Source organism: Schistocerca piceifrons, chromosome X, assembly GCF_021461385.2.
Source record: "Schistocerca piceifrons isolate TAMUIC-IGC-003096 chromosome X, iqSchPice1.1, whole genome shotgun sequence".
Taxonomy (NCBI): Eukaryota; Metazoa; Arthropoda; class Insecta; order Orthoptera; family Acrididae; genus Schistocerca; species Schistocerca piceifrons.
The window spans coordinates 25,245,250-25,268,688 of NC_060149.1; the positions used below are offsets into that span (position 1 = coordinate 25,245,250).

The 23,439-nt window shown below is 38.5% G+C and overlaps 1 protein-coding gene across 1 annotated transcript in view; it reads right to left on the minus strand.

Annotated features, from left to right (window-relative positions):
- The window catches only part of LOC124721224 (tyrosine-protein phosphatase 69D), a 459,889-nt gene that overhangs the window by 408,826 nt on the left and 27,624 nt on the right, over positions 1–23,439 (minus strand). Inside the window, exons 2-4 of the mRNA XM_047246080.1 lie at positions 20,629–20,779; positions 17,453–17,589; positions 5,713–5,848 (exon numbers count right to left, since the gene is read on the minus strand). Coding sequence (XP_047102036.1) covers positions 5,713–5,848; positions 17,453–17,589; positions 20,629–20,779 — 424 coding nt within the window. The remainder of the gene's footprint in view (positions 1–5,712; positions 5,849–17,452; positions 17,590–20,628; positions 20,780–23,439) is intronic.

Genomic DNA, 23,439 nt, shown 5'->3' on the forward strand with positions numbered 1-23,439 from the left:
TGTAACAGAAGCAGTGAAAGTGGATATTGCAGTTTTCAATTCATCGATGGATTTTGAACAGTTTTTATAGACAGTTAATTTCGCTGCACCCCAGAAGAAAAGGGTAGGTGGTGTTAGGTCAGGCAATCATGGAGGCCAAAGTCCCTGTGAAATTATGCGATCACAAAAAACATCAGCAAGCAGTGACATTGAAATGTGAGCTGTATGTGCGGTTGCACAATCTTGCTGACAATAATCATTCATTATTTCATGTAACACAAGTTCTCCTATGAATGGGTGCAGAATATCACTGCAGTATTGTTGTGTATTTATTGTTTCATTGAAAAATATGGGACCCACAATCCGACATCTAGAAACTGCAATCCAAACTCCTGTTTTCACAGAATGAAGTGGTTCCTCACGAATACACAATGGATTTACAGTACTCCACATACGAGAATTTTTCGAGTTCATGTACCCGGATAAATGAAACTACTACTCATCAGTGGAAAAACTGTTTCATTAAGAATATCCCTTCCATTTTGTTGAATGAAATTTCTGAACCATTGACAATAATGCAGTCCCTTGCCATGATCAGTATTTTTCAGTTCTTGCATGACTGTCACTTTTTATGGGAAAAGTTCTAATTTTTTCCTTACAGCTGTGTGGGCCGTTCCGACACTAACATCAATTTCCTGGGTCAGTTTCCTTAGTGACTTGTTCGGATTCGTGGACATTTTATCGAAAATATTGAGTAGTTTATCCTCAGACAAAATGATAGGACGACCACTTCTTGGTGCATCTGTCACTGAACCCGTAATTTGAAATTTGTTAATCAAATCTCGCACAGTATCGCGATGTGGGAGTGTTGTTTCCGGGAAAACTGAATTAAATGTTTGACGAACTGAAACTGTGTATTTACCTCCAGCTTTGAACACTTGTTCAACTAAAAACGCACGTTCTTCAATAGTTAGCATTTTAACAGTGACAAAAACGAAACAAACTAACAAAGCAACTAAACTTAAATATTCACGTCAACATGTAATGACACACACCAACAATACTACTGATGCAGGCAGAGATAAACGAAACATTGGAATGTTGAGAGAGTCCACTTGAAGGGAAGTAACCCAGGCAGGCAAACAATCATATAGCACGCGCGGCTAACAATCATATGGCACTGCGGAGAAACTTTTTGAACACCACATACAACAGTGCATGGTGGAGGGACTTTGTAGCACTGTTAGTCATTCCCTTTCCTCTTCCACTTCCAAATGGAGCAAGGGAAAAATGATCAGCCATATGCCTCCATATGAGTTCGAGTCTCAGTCTGGCACACAGTTTTAATCTGCCAGGAAGTTTCATTTCCGTAATACTTGTGTGCTGAAATTGATCCTCTTATTTTGTCTCTGTGATCCTTGTGGGATATTTATGTTGGTGGCAGTATAACTGTTCTGCAGTCAGTTGCAAATGCCGGCTCTCTAAATAGTGTTTCTTGAAAGAATGTCATGTTCCCTCCAGGGATTCCCATTTGAGTTTACAGAGCATTTCTGTACTGATATTTTCACTCTGCAGCAAAGTGTGTGCTGATATGAAACTTCCTGGCAGATTAAAAGCGTGTACCGGACCGAGACTTGAACTCGGGACTTTTGCCTTTCGCGGCAAATGCTCTACCATCTGATCAACCCAAGCACGACTCACACCCCATCCTCACAGCTTTACTTCTGCCAGTATCTCGTCTCCTACCGTCCAAACTTCACAGAAGCTCTCCTGCAAACCTTGCAGAACTAGCACTCCTGGAAGAAAGGATATTGCGGAGACATGTGTATCCTTTCTTCCAGGAGTGCTAGTTCTGCAAGGTTTGCAGGAGAGCTTCTGTGAAGTTTGGAAGGTAGGAGACGAGATACTGGCAGAAGTGAAGCTGTGAGGACAAGGTGTGAGTCGTGCTTAGGTAGCTCAGATGGTAGAGCACTTGCCTGCGAAAGGCAAAGGTCCCGAGTTTGAGTCTCAGTCTGGCACACAGTTTTAATCTGCCAGGAAGTTTCATTTCTGTAATACTTGCGTGCTGAAATCGATCCTACCAGTACCAAACCTATTCTCATATCTCTGAATGCCTTTCATGACTTCCTTTAATCCAACCTGATGGGAAGCCCAAACATGGAGCAGTACTCAAGAACAGGTTATGGATTGGATTGTTTTGGGGGGGAGGGGACTAGACAGTGAAGTCATTGGTCTCATCAGATTAAGGAAGGGCGGGGAAGGAAGTCAGCCGTGCCCTTTCAAAGGAACCATCCCGGCATTTGCCTGGAGTGATTTAGGGAAATCACAGAAAACCTAAATCAGGATGGCCGGACGTGGGATTGAACCGTCATCCTCCCGAATGCGAGTCCACTGTAGAATGGGTTATGCAAAGATTTTATACACAGTCTCCTTTATAGATGAGCTACACTTTCCTAAAATTCTCCCAATATATCAATCACCTTCCCTGTTACTGTCTTTTGTGCTCGTTCCATCTCGTATAGCTTTGAAACATTTCTCCTAGATATTTAATCAATGTGACCATGCTAAGCATCACACCACTAATATTATATTCAAACATTAGAGAATTGTTTTTCCTACTCATCTGTAACAACTAACACTGTTCTCTATTCATCACACGAAATAGAATTTCTGTCTAAGTCATGCTGCAGCCTCCTAAAGTTATACAACGATGATGCTGTACTGAACAGGTAAGTGTCATCAGGAAATAGTTGTCCACCACAACCCTATCTGTCATACTGTTTATAGAGAACAACATCAGTCCTGCTACACTTCCCTAGGGTACTTGCCATCCAGGGCAACATACTGGGTTGTATTAATTAAGAAGTCGTCGAACCATTCACATATCTGAGAACCTATACCATATGCTCAGACCTTCGTTAACATCCTGCAGTGTCAAATGCTTTCCGGAAATCTACAGATATGAACTACCAGCTGACAGAAGCTTTTCTGTCTAAAGGAAGTTCACGAGGATTGGAACTTTAATAGTGGTAACTATTTATTTACAGCTTTTACAAAATTGATACACATTCAAAGTTTTACTGACCTTCAAAGTAGTCACCAGCATTGTGTAGAACCCGTTGCCAGCAATGGGGAAGTCTTAGGATACTCTTAGCAGTGCCAGTTGTGTTGACAGAACGAGCAGTGCTGTCTGTGGCCCAACAAATTTGTAGCAGTTCTGAAGCGAATGCCGAGAAGTGTTTCCCTCAGTTTAGAAATCGAGCTGAACTCACGAGGGCTTAAGTCAGGGGAGTGCAGTAGGCGGTATGGCACTTAGCAGCCCCATCAGTCAAACAAATCGGTAACAGCTTGCACTGTACGTGCATGAGCATTGTCCTGCAAAACAATGGTCAGATCCTGCAGAAAGTGTCATCACTTCCGTCTCTAAGCTGGTTATAGGTTGTGTTCCAAAAATGAACAGCATAGAGACAGAAGTGATGACACTTTCTGCAGGACCTGACATCATTTTTCAAGACAATGTTCAAGCATGTCCAGTGCAAGCTGTTACTGATTTGTTTGACTGTTGGGGCTGCTAAGTGCTATACCACCTATTGCACTGCCCTGACTTAAGCCCTCATGAGTTCAACTCGATTTCTAAACTGAAGGAAACACTTCATGGTATTCGCTTCAGAACTGCTACAAATTCGTCGAGCAATAGACTGCACCACTCCAACTGTCAACACAACTAACACTGCTAAGAGTATCCTACGACTTCCACATCGCTGGCAACGGGATATACACAATGCTGGTGACTACTTTGAAGGTCAGTAGAACTTTGAAACACGTATCTATTTTGTACGAGCTGTAAATAAATAGTTGCCACTATTAAAGTTCCAACCCTTGCATTATTTTCTAATTTGGAATATTCTCATGAATTCTGCAGTAAACTGACAGCAAGGATACTTACTTGCCTGTAATTCTGCAGGTCCATTCACATTTGCCCTTCTTATGCACAAGATTCACCTGCACTTTTTTCTAGTTGCTTGGAACTTTGTGCTGGGTGTAAGATTTGTGATAAATGCAAACTAAGTAAGGAGCCAATGCTGAAGAGTACTCTGTAAAACCAAATTGGGATTCTGTCCAGACCTGGTGACTTACTTGTTTTTGACTCCTTCAGCTGCTTCTCAACTCCAGGGATACCTTTTTCTATGCCTTCCCCTCCATAATGGAGTCTGTGCAATGACCAAACGATGGAACGTCTGTACGATTCTCCTGTGTCGATGATTATTTAAAGGTGAAATTTAAAATGCCAGCTTTTTTCCTGCTGTCTTCTACTGCCACACCGGACTGGTCAACAAGTGACCAAACAGAAGCCTTTGTTCGATCCACTTAGTGAATTTATGTAGCATCAGATTTTTCTCAGCAAGATCTTTTGTCATAACTTTTGCTGTTGTTGTTGATTCAACATTAACTTTGTCAGTGGTTGCTGGGACTTCCAACATCGCGAATCTACATGTACTGTTTCTCATGGCCGAATCAGTCATTATGCAAAGCAGCTCAAATGATGTCTATATAATTTGAGAGGAAGCCTGTGAATTAAGTTCACTGGAAGCACAGCTTATGGAGGGAAGGGGCAGGGGGCAGCTACACTTTAAAACAGTTACATTAAGGAAATTTATATGTTAAAACGGACTGTCAGCACTCTTAGTGATTGTGCCTGCATACGTGTAACTGTACTGTAACTTAATAGAGCCTTAAATATTATGGCATACAAGGAAAAATGAATAATCTATAGCAACCTGGAAGCAGTGATTTTTTTATCTGAAAGAGGCACTACTGTCTTCACATCAAGATTCCAAGCCTACTAAACTGCATTAATATCACAAAATATAATTCTAATATCGAGGTTACCACAACAACTTTGGTAAAAATGAACAGAAGTTAAGAGCTCAAAATTAATATTTTTAGATAGGAAATCAAAGGCTAAACATGTGTAGTTCAAGGTGCAACACAACTAAAAATGTTCTCTGTAAAAGCTGAGGGTTCTAGAATTTCCTGACCACAAGTTTCATTCAATGGTTCATTCCACCGCAAAGAAAAGTAATTCTAAAATGTAAAACACAAAGAAAATGTTACCAATAAGAGTGAGTGTTAACACCAGCAGCTGAGTAATATGGACATTCAAAGTTGCTGATGCGGATGTCGTTATAGTTAAGTATACACCATACACTACTATTTGAAATCTACGTGACTAGAGTAATTTGAAGGGTATCTATTGCTGGAAAGTCTTTCCCATTGTCTAAAATCACTCACCTCTAATTCTGGTGTGCGTGAACAGTTTACCATCCAGTACTCAGGCCATATTCCACTGGCATCACCGGTGGATCCACCACAGTCTAAAGTTACTATCGATTTAAAAAAAAAAACACACACACAACTCTTCTAATTAGAATGATACCTGCTTGAAAACTTCTCTGGACTTACCTTTTTTTTTTTTTTTTTAAATGACTGACTCTCTGCATGTAATAAGAGATACAGGAATTTTATTTCCTCTTTCATGATATTCATCATGGTGTTACACTGCTAGATATTTCCAGCCTCTGCTTTGCTCTCTCGACAGTATTATGTTAAGATCATTCTATCATCTCTCTTATTTGTATTCAATAGGTTTGTACATAGTTGCCCTATATCAGAAATATAACTTTCTACACACAAAACTGATAAACTTCTGTAAATGAAAGAGCATCAACTCACATTTCAGCATATGATGTTTCATCCATTCTGAACCATCTGTAATCGGTCATAGGATAGCCACAGAAAATGCACGATACATTTCCTGAACTAGTCACATTAATACGTCCTGATCCTCCAGGAAAAACTACAACGGGCACTGGAATCATAAAAGTGAAAGAATTAGTAAGGAACAATACCATCACCTACAAAATTGCAGCAAACTGTTGAGTATTCACAGTAAACATGACACAGAAATAACAAAAATGAATTTTTGCCCCAGTTCAGGTCTCAGTGATGTCTTTCATTTCTTTTCACTTTGCTGGTAACTGAAAGACTCGGGTGTAAAACATGGTAAGTGACATTTTACTGTTTTTAAGTTATTAAATAGAAAGTTTTGTAATAAAAAACCATGCACCATGAAGGAATTATCCAAATGGGACAGAAATTGGTAGATGTGATGTATATGTACAGAACAACAAGTAATTACAATTTCAGAAGAATTGGATGACTTGTGCGAGAGAAAGAGTTCACAAATTCAGCAAGTCAGAAAGTAACATATTGGTCCCTTATGCAAGCAGTTTTTCAGCTTGGCATTGATTGACAGAGCTGCTGGATATCCTCCTGATGGATATCATACCAAATGCTGTCCAATTGGCACATCAGATGACCAAAATCCCAAGCCAGTTGGAGGACCCTGCTTATAATACTCCAAATATTCTCAATTAAGTTAGAGATCCAGCGACCTTGCTGGTCAATGTAGGATTTGCCAAGCATGAAGACAAGCAGTAGAAACTCTTGCTGTGTGCAGGCGGGCATCATCTTGGTGAAATGTGAACCCAGGACGGCTTTCCATGAAGAGTAACAAAACGAGGCATAGAATATCATCGAGGTACCACTGTTTTGTAAGAGTGCCCTGGATGACAACCAAAGGGGTCCTGCTATAAAAAGAAATACCACCCCCACACTATCACTCCTGGGTGTTGAGATATATTGTAGGTGACAGTCAGGTTATCACACAACCGTCTGTCTGGGGTGTCTCCAGACATGTCTTTGGTCTGTAATTTCATTGACTGGGTAGAATCGTTTTCAACTATGAGTCCCGCTTTGAACTGATCCATGACGGGCAGTGAAGACAAGTCTGGAGATGCCCCAGCCAGTGATGGGCCAGCAAGCTCGCTGGATCTTATCCCAACGGAGAACGTTTGGAGCATTATGGGCACAGCCCTCCAACCAGCTTGGGATTTTTATGATCAAACACACCAACTGGACAAAATTTGGCACGATATCCTCAAGAGGACTTCAACAGCTCTATCAATCAATGCCACGATGAATAACTGCTTGCATATGGGTCACGAGTTGACCAATGTGTTATTGACTTGCTCAATTTGTGAACCACCTTCTCTTGAATAAACTGTCCAATTTTTCTGAAATTGTAATTATTTGTTCTTATGTACATGTACATCACATCTACTGATCTCCATCTTACTCTGGTAATTCCTTCATGGTCTCCTCTTTTTTTTCCTATAAGTGTATAATTATACATTTACAATGTCCCATTAGTCTTTGTATTTTTATTAAATATTTGTGAACATTACAGAACGCACTGGTAAGGATACAAAATGAATTTTTTAACTAGAAAATGCTATATGCACTATCAGACGAAAGGTTTTGGGATTGCCCAATAGATTTAAAATACTGTACTGAGCTTTAGTGTGGGATTTCTGAGGAATGCAGAGGTGTCTGGAAGCTGGTGCAAACTTTGCATCAAGAAATCACTATGGCCCATCCTCACAGTGACAAAGACTTTGCACATAATATATTTTAAAAAAGTTAGTATCCAATATGTTCTATTAGTAGCCACAGTGGTGATGCCATCAAAGCAGCCCTTGGTAGCCTTTAAAACACACAACATTGTCTCACAACCATGTCCTTTTTTCTTTGGACAATACTATCTTGCTAATATTAAGATTTACATAATTTTGAAAATGTCAGAAACTAGCAATTTTTTCTCTGTATGGCACCATGTATCAAACCATCGAGCTGTACAGAATATTTTTAGGTGAAATATTCTGCTGAATCTGCAATTTTTACACAGTGTTTCTCTTCACAAATTTGAGCTTCATTCATTTTCTAAGGATGACCTCGCAGTTTCACTTTTAATAACATGAACTTTCAGTAGCCAACTATCCATAAATGTTCCATTATTTGCCTACTGCTGACTGCACATGTAAAATATTCTCTCTCAAATCAACACAAAAAAACAGTGGCCCATGCCCTGCTCACTTCTCATCATATTGCAACATCGTGAGAAACTTGTTGTTGTTGTTGTTGTTGTTATCACCATCATTATTATATCATTACTACTACTGCTACAAACTTGCTGCAGTGGAATGGCCCAGCATTCTTTAACAATCCAGACAGAAATACCATACATCTGTGAAACCACATTCTGTAGGAATCTGTGGAAAGAAAAGACTAAAACATGGTTTCTGAAGATGGACAGCAGCATTTTCACTAGTTATAGGACCAACAGTCTGGATAATTAACTGACATGGCCTTGACAAATATGCTCGTTAGTTTGGTACTGCGGACATCTGAAAGAAAACTACAGCTGTTATGTTTTCTGAGGGTATGCAGTTCTTGTATGGTTTAAGATGGCATCCTCTTGGATAAAATACTTTGGAGGTAAAATTGTCCCTAAATTGGATCGCCAGGCGTGGGGACTGCTCAGGATGATGCGGTCAGAAAAAACAAACTGGCATTTTATGCATCTGAGTGGAATGTTAGATTCCTTAATTTGGTAGGTATGTTAGAAAATTTATAAAAATAAATAGATGGGTTTAAGTTAGTTATAATGTGAATAAGGGAAGTGTAGTGGCTGGATGACTAAGACTTCTGGTCAGGTGAATAAAGAATTAAAATACAAATTCAAACATGTGTAATGCAGGTCTAATAAGAAAACAGGAATGTGGCTGACTCCTGTGAACAGACAGTGAATACATTATCATAGCCAAGATAGACACCAGGGAGGGATGGGTGGGGGGGAAGGGGGGGCGAGGGATGACAGTGGAAGCTGTCTGGTAGAATTTTGTACTGAAAACAATTTAATCATTGCTAATACATACTACCTGTACACGAACTACAGAAACTGCTTGAGAAAAGAGAAGCAGCAGCATGAGTATCAAGAGCTGAGATGACAAGCCAGCACTAAGCAAAGATAGGATGGCTGGAAGGTGATAAGAATATACAGAAGAGCTATTAAAAAAGAAATGACCTTGAAGATGATGATATGGAAAGGGAAAAGGTGGTAGGTGATGATGAGATGGGAAATGATATACTGCAAAAATAATTTGACAGAGCACAGAAATATGTATGATCTACGTTGAAGTAAGGCCCATGAAACAAACAATATTCTCTAAGACTTACCGATACCCTTGGAAGAACATACAAGGCCCAAGTATTCCACATTACGTTTTGATTGAAGTCTGATACTATTTCATAATTCAATTTCCAAAAAAGGCAGGTGATGACATGTGGGAATATTAACAAAACGTCAATTTAATCAGCCGTGGTTGCAAAATGCTGACACGAATTGTTTACAGAAGACCAGGAAGAATCGACCTGGTGGAGATCATTAGATCAGTTTGGTGTCAGGTCAAATGATGAAACACTCGAGGTAGTGGTGATCTGATGTCTTACCTTAAAATATAGAAACGGCAAGCTTATATTAATAGCACTTGTAGATTTAGTGGTATCTTTTGACTATGTTGACTAGGATATGTGCTCCCAAACTTTGAAGGTAGCAGAGAGAAAATATTGGGAGTGAAAGGTTATCTACATCCTGTACAGAAACAACACTGTACGTGTAAGAGTTGAAGAACATGAAACGAAAGCAATAGTTGAGAAGTGAGTGAGGTACAGTTGTAGCCATTCTGCAGTTTTATTCAATGTGTAAATTCAAGTTCAGGTAGAAGAAAAACTTTGAGGTTTGCTGATGATTTGTAATTTTATCAGAGATAGTAAAGCATTTTGAACAGTAGATCTTCGTAGATAGCGCCTTGAAAGGAGTGTATATGATGAACATCAACAATAATAATGACAGTAATGGAATGTAATCAAATCACGCAACACAGAGAGAATTCGATTAGGAAATAAGGCACTATAAGTAGTACGAGAGTTCTGTTGAGGATACAGGTAAATATCTGTTCTTGTTTGAAGCACAGTAGAAATAAAATGCGGACTGGGAACAGTAAGAAATGTGCATCTGAAGAAAAACATTGTTACTGAACTTTCTTAAGGTATTTGCCTGAAGATCGGCCTTATAGAGGAATGAAAAATGGCCGATAAAATGGTAGAGATAAGAAGAAACGCAGCTTCTGATATGTAGAGCTACAACAGAATGCTTAAGATGAGCTGGATAGATAGGATAACTAATGAAGAGGTATTGAATTAGACTGGAGAGAAAAAAAATATATGGCACAACTTACCCAAAAGAAGGGCAATGAATCAAGGAAATGTCAATTTGGTAATGTGGCGAGGAGAGGGGAGGGGAGGGGAGGGGAGGGGAGGGGAGGGGAGGGGAGGGGAGGGGAGGGGAGGGGAGGGGAGGGGAGGGGAGGGGAGGGGAGGCGTGTGTGTGTGTGTGTGTGTGTGTGTGTGTGTGTGTGTGTGTGTGTGTGTGTGTGTGTAGGCGCACATGTGAGCATGTGTGCGTGTGGGGTGGGGGGGGGGGGGGGAGGTTGAATTGGTAGAAGGCAGCCAAGGCTTGACCACAGTAAACACATTCAAATGGACATAGGTTGCACTGCAGTACCTATGCAGAGATGAAGGGGATTACACAAAATAGACAGACACAGAGAGCTACATTCAATGAGTCTTCGGACTTGAGATGACGACGACGACGACGATGATGATGACGACTACAATGACGATGACACTATGAATAAAATATTCTCGGGTTTCAATCCACGTCAAATGGTTAACTGTCCACGAGCTTACAACAGAGATCTCCTCTGTCTTTGTCAAGTGGTTATCAGTCATCTGAATTCCACTGCCATGCTTATATAGCCGCATCGGCGCCAGTGACATCACTGGGCTAATTCCCACCCCATATATGGCAATGTTTTCGTGAAGTGACCACCGCACCGGCTTCAAATCCCCAATCATAGGATCCCAAGCCTTACTCAGCTGCTAACCACTGTCTTTATTGAGGGTGTTGTCCGATATTTTGATCTCTATTGCTTCATGTATTATGATATCCCAGAAGCTGTTGGCCCATTTAATAATAGAAGGATCATCAAATGCAATTCAGTGTTGTTTTCCAGTGCATACTAACCTACAGCTGAATTTTTGGGATAGCGTAGGTGGAAATACCTTTCACATTCTATGTGATGCTGTTCAATAGTGTGGACAGTCACATCAACATAAAACTGCCCATAACCACACATTATTTTCTGTGTGTTCTGAGCCCTACATCACCTTCACAGGCTTCATTAGTTGCCAGACGTTTGCTGGGGGCCTGAAGACTATTCATTTTCTTGCTTCAGGAGCTGGCTAATCTCCCCTGTTATTGAGCCACAAAATAACAAAAATGCCATCTTCTTTGTGTCTCCTTCAGCGGTCTTCTGCTTTTGCAGCTTAAATGAAACAGCTTGCAAAATGTTTCTGTTGTTGTAACTGTTCCGTGAAAACTTTACATAAGTGGCTCAGTTCCCTCAACAGGCTTTTTGCATCTGAGGTAATTTCAGCTCGATGTACCAAGGTCCTCAGAACAAACCATTTCTGTGCTGAGTGGTGGTAGAGGAGGCATGCAGATACCGATACATGTGAGTGGGCTTGCGGTCAACACTGTGACCGAGGTCCCCATTTGGTTTTTGGCAGAGAAGAATGTCCAGGAACTGCAAGGAACTGTCATTCTCTACTTCCATTCTGAACTTAATGTGGCTATGGATGATGCTGATGTGTTCCAGGAACTCTGATCTTTTCATGTCAATGAGGCCACATGACAAAGGTATAGTTGGTGTAGCGATAAAAACAACTAAGCTTTGCAGGAGCCATGTCCTTGATGATGTCCTCAAATTGCTCACCGTTAATAGGTTTGCTACAATTGGAGCCAATGGCCCACCCATCGCATTTGGCCAGTCTCCTGCCGATGCAAGCTGGATGTTGTGTGCACCTTATACAGAATATGGCGGATTTCATCAATCACATTAAACATCTATGCCTTGGTGAAGGGGATATTTTGGTTAGTTTTGATGTAGTTCCCTAATTCACATGTGTGCCCATCACAGACTCTATAAAACTGCTGACCTTCTTTGATGACACCATTGAGGATTTTTTAAACATACACTGATATCATCACGTTTTTTAAGTGGTGGAGAGTATTTCAACCTGATGGACAGCTTTGTGATAGGGGACCCATTAGCTCCACTTGTCATGAACATCTTTGAGGAGCATTTTGAGGACATTGCCTTGGACACAGCTCCTGCAAAGCCTAGTTATTATTATTATTATTATTATTATTATTTCTTTCTTGTCTCAGACGTTATGTCTGGTTAAAAATGGAAGGTGACGCGGACCTTGATCAAGCGTGACTTCCTTTTAACTGTACGGTATATGTTACATTGCATTTAGGAACTTTCGGGTAATTGAACAAGTGTCAATAATTACAGATATCTGTAGTTGTATATATAAGTTTGGATGTAGCTGTATTGCATTGATGTACTGGTGGATATTGTGTGGTATGACTCCTGTAGTTGATAGTATCATTGGTATAATGTCAACTTTATCCTGATGCCACATGTCCTTGACTTCCTCAACCAGTTGGATGTATTTTTCAATTTTTTCTCCTGTTTTCTTTTGTATATTTGTTGTATTGGGTATGGATATTTCGATTAGTTGTGTTAATTTCTTCTTTTTATTGGTGAGTATGATGTCAGGTTTGTTATGTGGTGTTGTTTTATCTGTTATAATGGTTCTGTTCCAGTATAATTTGTATTCATTGTTCTCCAGTACATTTTGTGGTGCATACTTGTATGTGGGAACATGTTGTTTTATAAGTTTATGTTGTAAGGCAAGCTGTTGATTTATTATTTTTGCTACATTGTCATGTCTTCTGGGGTATTCTGTACTTGCTAGTATTGTACATCCGCTTGTGATGTGATCTACTGTTTCTATTTGTTGTTTGCAAAGTCTGCATTTATCTGTTGTGGTATTGGGATCTTTAATAATATGCTTGCTGTAATATCTGGTGTTTATTGTTTGATCCTGTATTGCAATCATGAATCCTTCCGTCTCACTGTATATATTGCCTTTTCTTAGCCATGTGTTGGATGCGTCTTGATCGATGTGTGGCTGTGTTAAATGATACGGGTGCTTGCCATGTAGTGTTTTCTTTTTCCAATTTACTTTCTTCGTATCTGTTGATGTTATGTGATCTAAAGGGTTGTAGATGTGGTTATGAAATTGCAGTGGTGTAGCCGATGTATTTATATGAGTGATTGCTTTGTGTATTTTGCTAGTTTCTGCTCGTTCTATAAAGAATTTTCTTAAATTGTCTACCTGTCCATAATGTAGGTTTTTTATGACGATAAATCCCCCTCCTCCTTCCTTTCTGCTTAATGTGAATCTTTCAGTTGCTGAATGTATGCGATGTATTCTATATTTGTGGCATTGTGATCGTGTAAGTGTATTGAGTGCTTCTAGGTCTGTGTTACTCCATTTCACTACTCCAAATGAGTAGGTCAATATTGGTATAGCATAAGTATTTATAGCTTTTGTCTTGTTTCTTGCTGTCAATTCTGTTTTCAGTATTTTTGTTAATCTTCGTCTATATTTTTCTTTTAGTTCTTCTTTAATATTTGTATTATCTATTCCTATTTTTTGTCTGTATACTAGATATTTATAGGCATCTGTTTTTTCCATCGCTTCTATGCAGTCGCTGTGGTTATCCAATATGTAATCTTCTTGTTTAGTGTGTTTTCCCTTGACTATGCTATTTTTCTTACATTTGTCTGTTCCAAAAGCCATATTCATATCATTGCTGAATACTTCTGTTATCTTTAGTAACTGGTTGAGTTGTTGATTTGTTGCTGCCAGTAGTTTTAGATCATCCATGTGTAGCAGATGTGTGATTTTGTGTGGGTATGTTCCAGTAATATTGTATCCATAATTTGTATTGTTTAGCATGTTGGATAGTGGGTTCAGAGCAAGGCAGAACCAGAAAGGACTTAATGAGTCTCCTTGGTATATTCCACGCTTAATCTGTATTGGCTGTGATGTGATATTATTTGAATTTGTTTGGATATTAAGTGTGGTTTTCCAATTTTTCATTACTATGTTTAGGAACTGTATCAATTTAGGATCTACTTTGTATATTTCCAATATTTGCAGTAACCATGAGTGGGGTACACTATCAAAAGCTTTTTGGTAATCAATGTATGCATAGTGTAGCGACCTTTGTTTAGTTTTAGCTTGATATGTCACCTCTGCATCTATTATCAGTTGCTCTTTACATCCTCGTGCTCCTTTGCAACAGCCTTTTTGTTCTTCATTTATAATTTTGTTCTGTGTTGTATGTGTCATTAATTTCTGTGTAATGACTGAAGTTAATATTTTGTATATTGTTGGTAGGCATGTTATGGGGTGATATTTAGCTGGGTTTGCTGTGTCTGCCTGATCTTTAGGTTTCAGATGAGCTATTCCATGTGTAAGTGTATCAGGGAATGTGTATGGGTCTGCAATGTAATTGTTAAATAATTTAGTTAGATGTGAATGTGTTGAGGTGAATTTCTTTAGCCAGAAATTTGCTATTTTATCTTTTCCAGGGGCTTTCCAATTGTGAGTAGAATTAATTGCTTGGGTGACTTCATGTTGCAAAATTATCACTTCAGGCATTTGTGGTATCATCTTGTACGTATCTGTTTCTGCTTGTATCTACCGTGCCTGCCTGTTATGTTGTACCGGGTTTGACCATATGTTGCTCCAGAAGTGTTCCATGTCTGTTATGTTTGGTGGATTGTCTATTTTAATGTGTGTGTTATCTATTGTTTGGTAAAATCTCTTTTGGTTTGTGTTGAATGTTTGGTTTTGTTTCCTTCTATTTTCACTTTTTTTGTATCTTCTAAGTCGTTTGGCCAATGCTTGTAATTTCTGCTTCTTTTCATCTAATTGCTCTATCACTTCTTGTTGTGAGATTTTACCTAACCTTTTTCGTTTTTTTTCTGACATTTCATTTCTTATAAATTGTGTTAGCTGTCCGATGTCTTTTCTCAGTTTTTCTATTCTGATCTGTAGCCTGTGTTGCCATGCTGGTTTTGTGGGTTTCTTCTGTGTGTTGGTTGGTTCTGATATCTGCCTAGTGTGTATATTTAGTGTAGTGAGTGCTCCTATATAAACCAGTAGTTGTAACTCTTCCATAGTTGTGTTTTCATTTATTTTGTTGTGTATGATTGTGTTGATAGTTTTTATTGTTGTTTCGACTTGTGGGTTATTTGGCGGTCTATGCAAGAATGGTCTAATGTCTGTATTTGTGTCTTTGTATTCTATATATGTCAGCTGAAATTTTTATTCTATATCTAACACGTGTGTCACTTCGTGTTCTATTTGTGCTTGTCCTGGTGGCTGTCTTAAGATTTTGTTTTCCTCTAACTGTTTAATTGATGCGTGTTGTTCTTTGTTTGTTTGCTCTGGGATGTTTGAGTCCATTACTGTATTTTCTTCTTCTTCTGATTCCACATTATTTCGTTCCAGTATTTGTTGTACTTGTTGTTTGATGTTTTCTAATTCTGACTGGGGATCCTGTTATTTCTCATTATTACGCGGATCTGATCAGCTAGTCGTTCTGTTAAAAATTTTAATTCTGGGTATCTGGTAATAAATGTTGTGTATACTTGTGATCTGTATCCAGTTGTGTTGGTTCCTAGGTTTGTTGCTTGGTAATAACAGAACATGAGGTGTCGATTAACTTCATCTGACCATCTCATCCTCTGTCTTTGTTTTCCTTCTAGGGTGGCTGCAGGAAGCATATCCTGCAAAACACCTCTATTTGGATTTGAATCATTTTCCAGTTGGCTAGCAGTGTCGTTACCATTGTGGGCGGGCATAGGGTTCAAGCGTCGTCCCCGACCATGACGGCACTTGTCCGAGGCTTCTTTAGTTCTGTCCTGAACCAACTAATCACACTAAAAGAGGGGTTAGCCCTATTAGTGGTTTGTTCTTTTCGTCGCCTTTTACGACTGGCAGAACATACCGGAGGCCTATTCTTTTCCCGGGCCTCCACGGGACTTATTATTATAATAATTATTATTTTTTTTCACTATGTCAACAATAACTTCATCATATGGTCTCATGGACATGAAAAGCTCAAAGAGTTCCTGGAACACGACAACATCTACAACCACATAAAGTTCATGACGTAAGAAGAGGAGGAGGGTTCCTTGCCATTCCAACTATCACCACCCAGCACCAAACAGTCTGTTCCGAGGACCTTGGGACATCAAGCTGAAACCATCTCAGATGCCGAAAACCTGCCAAGGGAACTGAGCCACTTAGGAAAACTTTACAACAACAGATAAACTTCACAAGTAGTTTCATCTAAACTGCAAAAGCAGGAGAAGACACAAGGAAGGCTGGATTTTTATTGTTTTGTGTTCAATAGTTGGGAAGATTAGCCGGCTCCTGAAGAAACATAAAATTGACACAGTCTTCAGCAAAGATCAGGCAATTAATGAAACATGTGAAGGTTGATGTAGGCCTCAGAACACTTGGAATATACAAAATACCATCTCAGATGCAGAAAAGCTGTTGAGGGAACTGAGCCACTTGTGTAAAGTTTTCAAGGGAAACAGTTACAACAGCAGACAAATTTTGTGAGCTGTTTCATTTAAGACCTCTGAAGAAGACACAAAGAAGACTGCATTTTTACTGTTCTGTGGCTGAATAACAGGGAAGATTAGACAGCCCCTGAAGAAACAAATTCGACACAGTCTTCAGGCCTCCAGTAAAGATCTGGCAACTATTGAAGCCTGTGAAAGTTGATGTAGGCCTCAGAACACGTAGAATATACAAAATAATGTGTGTGTGTGGGTAGTTTTATGTTGGTCAGACTGTCCACACTATTGAACTGTATCGCACAGAACATGAAAGGTGTTACCACCTATGCTACCCCGAAACATCAGCTTTAGCTGAGCATGCACTGGAAAACAGACACCGAATAGCATTTTACAATACTACTATTATTAAATGGACCAACAGCTTCTGAGGTAGTGTAGTACATGAAGCAACATAAATTGAAACATCAGACAACAGCCTCAATAAACACGGTGGACTGCAGCTGAGTGTGGCCTTGCATCCTGTGATTGGGGAGCTGAAGCAGGCACAGCGGTCCTGCCACCAAAACATCGCCTTATATGGAGTGGGACTAGGCCCCAGTGACATCACTGGCGGCAATGCAGCTATACAAGCACAGCAATGGCATTCAGATGACAGTCAACCAATTTCTGCCAAAAGCTTGTGGGCAGTTAACCACTTGACACAGCTTGGAACCCAAGAGTATTTTATTAATGTATATCGCCGTGAAGCATGTATTCCTACAAAACAACAACAACAACAACAACAACAACAACCACAACTACTACTACTACTACTACTACAATGTCAAGTTAATCATTTCAATCATGTTTTAAATAGTAACAACATATGATAAGTTATTGTGTCATGGCATCACTGATGAAAGAGAAGTAATTAATTAGTCATCACTTACTTGTAACATTTAAATATATAGCTTGAGACACCTCATCCTCTCCTGCAGATGCAAAACATGTGTAGTTGCCGGCATCACTCATATTGACGCAAATTACTGTCAGTCTGGACTCATCTTCAATTCTATCAACAATATGTCTGAAAAACAAAATGTATTTACAAACAACTTTAACTAATTTCAGAGCCATAAAAAAATTATATGTGTAATTCAAAATTTATTCTTCTTCTATTCTTACTTCTCCTACAAATCATTGGTTATCAGCCCCCCTTCTCTCCCTGATGAACGGAGAGAAAAGACGAAAAATAAACACACCAGAAAAAAATTTCATCCCCAGGAGATGGTGCGCTGACAATATGTAACCCTTACTTTTGCCTTTCTTCAGGTATGTCATATCTAGCTGAGCCCACTCATTGATCCCAGAATGAATTTTTCACTCTGCAGTGGAGCGTGCACTAATATGAAACCTGCTGGCAGATTAAAACTGTACACCGGACTAGGACTCAAACCCGGGACCTTTGCTTTTTGCAGACAAGTGCTCTCTTGGTACAGCACTTGCCTTTGAAAGACAAAGGTCCTGGGTACAAGTCCCAGTCCAGTGCACAGTTTTAATCTGCCAGCAAGTTTCCCATTCACTGATGATTAGATTCTGTAAGGCTACCAAATTGAGGGGATGTTGATTGCTCTGTTTGCCCTGCAGTACCACTATGCCCCAGATATTTTCTATGGGATTAAGATTGGACAATTTAAAAAGACAGTCAACATGCAACAGGGTGCCTGTGTATTCATCAAACCAATAATGTATGTGTGTAGCCCTGTGGACGTGGTTGTCATCTTGGAAGACTAGAGAGCACAGAACGTACTGACCACGAAGATTTATAAGAAGGGCAACACTTAGTCACTAAGTGCTGAAATAAACGTCCTAGTTCATCTTCATGGTAATCTTAATGAGTAGGTCCACATCATGATAAGCAAAACACACCCAAACCATCACCAAACCACCTCCAACGAACTACACCTTCAAAACACTCCAGATTAGATAGCTCTTTGTTTAATTAATGCACAGGACACCTCACATCATTTCAAAAGAGAAAACTACAGCTCCTTGGACCACACTGTATATCTCCAGTCAACTACTGTCAAATTTCTAGGTTGTTTAGCCCACTGAGGATGTGCATTTTTATGTTCCAATGCAAGCAATGGCCTTTCCCAAGTTACCCCAAATTCAATTGTCCATTGCACTCATTTCACTTCAAAATTTTAGTTCAGAAATTTGTTAGCATGGACACTCACTCACTGACAGCAGCATTTCCTGTTGGACTTGTCACTGACCTTCGGTCCCTGTCGTTTACAGAATTTTTTTATTCTTTTATTTTTTTTATTTATTTTTTATTTTTATTTCTTTTTTACAACCACATTCTTACACAGTGCTACCTGATGTGAATAGTAGACCATTCCTTGTATGCACTTTGGACAATCTGTGTTAATTCACCACAAATAAGGCAACTTTATTCATGGTGTAGTCCTGGGAATGGGCAAATATGACAGCTCCTTTCTGCCATTCTGTCATGCATCCACGTTGACCCAGCTTACTGTACCTCCCTACATACACTCAATATCCCCTGCTCGTCCAATTTGGTATGGGTCCCACACACTTGAACAATGTTCTAGGATGGGTCACACAAGTGATTTGTAAACAATCTCTTTTCTAGATGGATAGCATTTCCATAGCATTCTACAAAAAACTGAAGTCTGCTACCTGCTTTACCCACGACTGAGCCTATGCGATTGTTCCACTTCATGTCCCTACTAAGTGTTACACCCAAGTATTTGTACGAGTTTACAAAATTCCAAATGTGAGTCACCAATATTATATTCATAGGATGGGTCAACATGGATGCATGACAGAATGGCAGAAAGGAGCCATCATATTTGCCAATTTCCAAGGACTACACCATGAATAAAGTTGCCTTATTTGTGGTGAATTAACACAGATTGTCCAAAAATTTTGCATTTTTGAACACTGAAAGCGAGTTGCCGATCATTTCACCACGTCAAACTCTTACCAAGGTCAAACTGAATATCTGTACAGCTTTGTTAAGGCTGTGCTTCATCGTAGATAACCGCATCATCTGTAAAAAGTTTGAGATTACTGTTAATATTGTCTGCAAGATCATTACTATACAACATGCACAGCAAGGGTCTCAACACCCTTCCCTGGGATACACTCAAAGTTACTTCTACGTTTGTCGATGACACTCCATCCAGGGCAACATGCTGCATCCTCCCAACCAATAAATTCTCAATCCAGTCACATATTGTCTGATACCTCATATGATAACTATCAGTCAATAATTATCTATCTATATTTCCAATTAATACAGACTTGGTACTTCATTTGTACAGGACAGCTCTAACCTTCATATACGCTCTGTTTCCTCATTTCCTGACTTTCCTTTTCTCAATATATTCCTTTTCTGCCTTACTTTTTTATTTATTCTGTTACCCATCAGTCTCTTGGTTATATTTGTTTCTCCTCTATCATCTCATTGGTGCATACAATAGTATCTATCTATATTTCATTCCAAGTAACATGCTGATCATTATCAGCTATGATATTATTCAATTTCTCCAGAAAAGACTCAATTTTTTTGTGATTCTTCTTTGAAACACTTCTTTTTTGTGATTCTTTTTATTTGTATCAGCCTGACATTACGCTTCATGAAACAGGGGTTAAAATAATGCAACATTTTAGTGGCACTTAACATCACAGACGAACATAATCTTGTATGTTATTGGCACAATAATGGACATGACTAACATTATCACTGTAACTCGAGCTATTATTTGTGATCCATTCACACCACAACAGAGTATGTATTGTACACTCACACAAATCAAGAGAAGGTACAGAATAAGTGTGTTCTGAAGTTCATTTCAACTAAACTAGATGTTGAAAGCTTTGTTTCAGTCTAATAAGTTAACTAATGTATGGCACATAAAACAACTATGAAAAACTTATGAATGAAAACATAAGCACTTGACGATAACAGTTTTCTTTTTTCATAAGTTTGAAATTGTTCTACCAAGCATGGACTGGAGAACTCATCAAACTACAAAAATAGTTTTTCACATATACCTTTATGTTACTTTATTTCAGGACACAATTTATGACTTACCTATCATCTGAAATGCTGATGTTAACATCTTCAAATTCCCACCATACACTGCTGTTTGAGGGATGCACCTTGCATAAGAACGTTGCATTGTCACAAGCACTAACCCGTTTGGAAGTTAATTGTATATCAGTAATTTCAACCTTCTTTAAATCTGCAACACACACAAACAAATTTCTTGTAACATAATTTATCAATCATATTTGTAAAAACTGATCAGTTGTATGGAATACATATCATCACAGTATTACCATGTCCACACAACAAACCCTGTGTAAATAAGTATATTGCACTGAATATAATGACAAAGGCTTCAAGACCTCAAAACTTCACACAACAAGACCGTATACAGTGAACAAACAAAGGTACGCCACGCATCATTTCTATATTATTAATGTTGACTCAGTACATAATTAAAGAAGAATCATACAAAGAAAGAGATGAAAGGCATACCTTAAGACACTGATAGTCAACCTTTTTTACCTACTGTCCACATTTGTATGTGTTTTAGTAGTAAAATTTTTTAACCACCTACCAGGTGCACAGTAATGGTAATTTAGAAATTAAGGAAATGACTTTAATTTTCAAAATTTATAAAGCAATTACAGCAAGCTAAAGCATATAATAATAATTACTTAACAAATACTTCATGTCAAAATTTCATGGAAACTTAGTGAAAAAGTCTTAAATCCCAACCACCTGCCACCCATCATGAAAGCTTGAATGACCACTAGTGGGCAGTAGGGACCAGGCTGACTACTACAGCCTTAAGAAGTATCAAGCATTCAGGTACTAGGAACCAAAACATATTGGGTGCAATTCTACACTAGAAAGCAGATACAGGCACCATACAAGGAGTAACATGATGTTTAACTGTCTCTTCTAGAATGCAACATGGAAGTAATGATAGTTAAATATTCCGAAGAGAATTGAAGCTGAAATAATCTCAAAAGCGATACTGGCAGGTTAGATTGTATGGAAAACAAAAATTAGTATGGATAAAGAAAAGTAAAAAACCAAGGAAAAGGAAAAAAACCAAGGAAAAGTAAAAAAACCAAGGAAAAGTAAAAAAACCAAGGAAAAGTAAAAAAACCAAGGAAAAGTAAAAAAACCAAGGAAAAGGGAAAAAACCAAGGAAAAGGGAAAAAACCAAGGAAAAGGGAAAAAACCAAGGAAAAGGAAAAAAACCAAGGAAAAGGAAAAAAACCAAGGAAAAGGAAAAAAAACCAAGGAAAAGGAAAAAAACCAAGGAAAAGGAAAAAAACCAAGGAAAAGGAAAAAAACCAAGGAAAAGGAAAAAAACCAAGGAAAAGGAAAAAAACCAAGGAAAAGGAAAAAAACCAAGGAAAAGGAAAAAAACCAAGGAAAAGGAAAAAAACCAAGGAAAAGGAAAAAACCAAGGAAAAGGAAAAAACCAAGGAAAAGGAAAAAACCAAGGAAAAGGAAAAAAACCAAGGAAAAGGAAAAAAACCAAGGAAAAGGAAAAAACCAAGGAAAAGGAAAAAACCAAGGAAAAGGAAAAAACCAAGGAAAAGGAAAAAACCAAGGAAAAGGAAAAAACCAAGGAAAAGGAAAAAACCAAGGAAAAGGAAAAAACCAAGGAAAAGGAAAAAACCAAGGAAAAGGAAAAAACCAAGGAAAAGGAAAAAACCAAGGAAAAGGAAAAAACCAAGGAAAAGGAAAAACCAAGGAAAAGGAAAAACCAAGGAAAAGGAAAAACCAAGGAAAAGGAAAAACCAAGGAAAAGGAAAAACCAAGGAAAAGGAAAAACCAAGGAAAAGGAAAAACTAAAGAAAGGAAGACTAAAAAGGAAAATGGCACTGAATTTTAGGCATTACATAGAAGATAACTTGTTAGAACTGTACTTTTGTATCACATTTTTGTTGCTAACTACAGAAATTTGCCAAAATACTAAGATAAACCCAGCTGAGACAGCCCCAGACTTACAATTGACAGCACAAAAAGTGACGGCATAAAATCGCAGCCAGAGTCGAAGTATGGTAAAGCACTGATAGGAATAAAATGCAACATGGTATTTTTCAGGATTATGCTGAGACCATGCAGAAGTGGAATTATTACTTGAAATATTACACAAACTTCTGTCTGAATTCTATAAATATTCCAGAAGATGATGATAAAATACGCTGCAGTGGCTTATGTGAAGCCTTAACTGGCAAAGTTTTGCTGCTGATCGCTACAGGTGAGTAGTCAACTTAGTAGGCTTTCTACAAAAATAGGCAGTAGTTTGATTCCATGTTTAGATGCACTTTTTTCTATTTTATGTTTTCCTTCCTTGTTGTATGACACACATACTACATAGAAGACATCCCTCTTTTCCGATGGTAAGCAGTTAGTTTTCCATAATAGATGTCATAGGTTTTAGGCTTCAGGTCAATGAAGATCATCTGTAGTGGCAACATCTGCTGTTAGTTCACCCATACAAGAAGAGATTGCTCTGACTTCTGCAGATGACGATGATGTAATAATAATAATAATAATAATAATAATAATAATAACTTAATTCTTTTAATAGTGTTCAAGTCAATAGTTTTGGAAAAAAACAGATACATTTAATGCATATTGTTTCATATTAACATTAGAAAAAAGTCTCTTTCTAAACTTTGTCTTGGTAATATGACAAGTGAAAAACTCAACACACACAAATCTTCTGCACTGTGAATAAAAGTACATTTTGGCTCATACAATAGTCACCAAAAACAAAACATGGATTACAGTCATGAAGACGAGTCAGTAAATAATTAGTTAATGGTAAGAGACTGCCTGAATGATAATATAAAACAACACATACTAAGA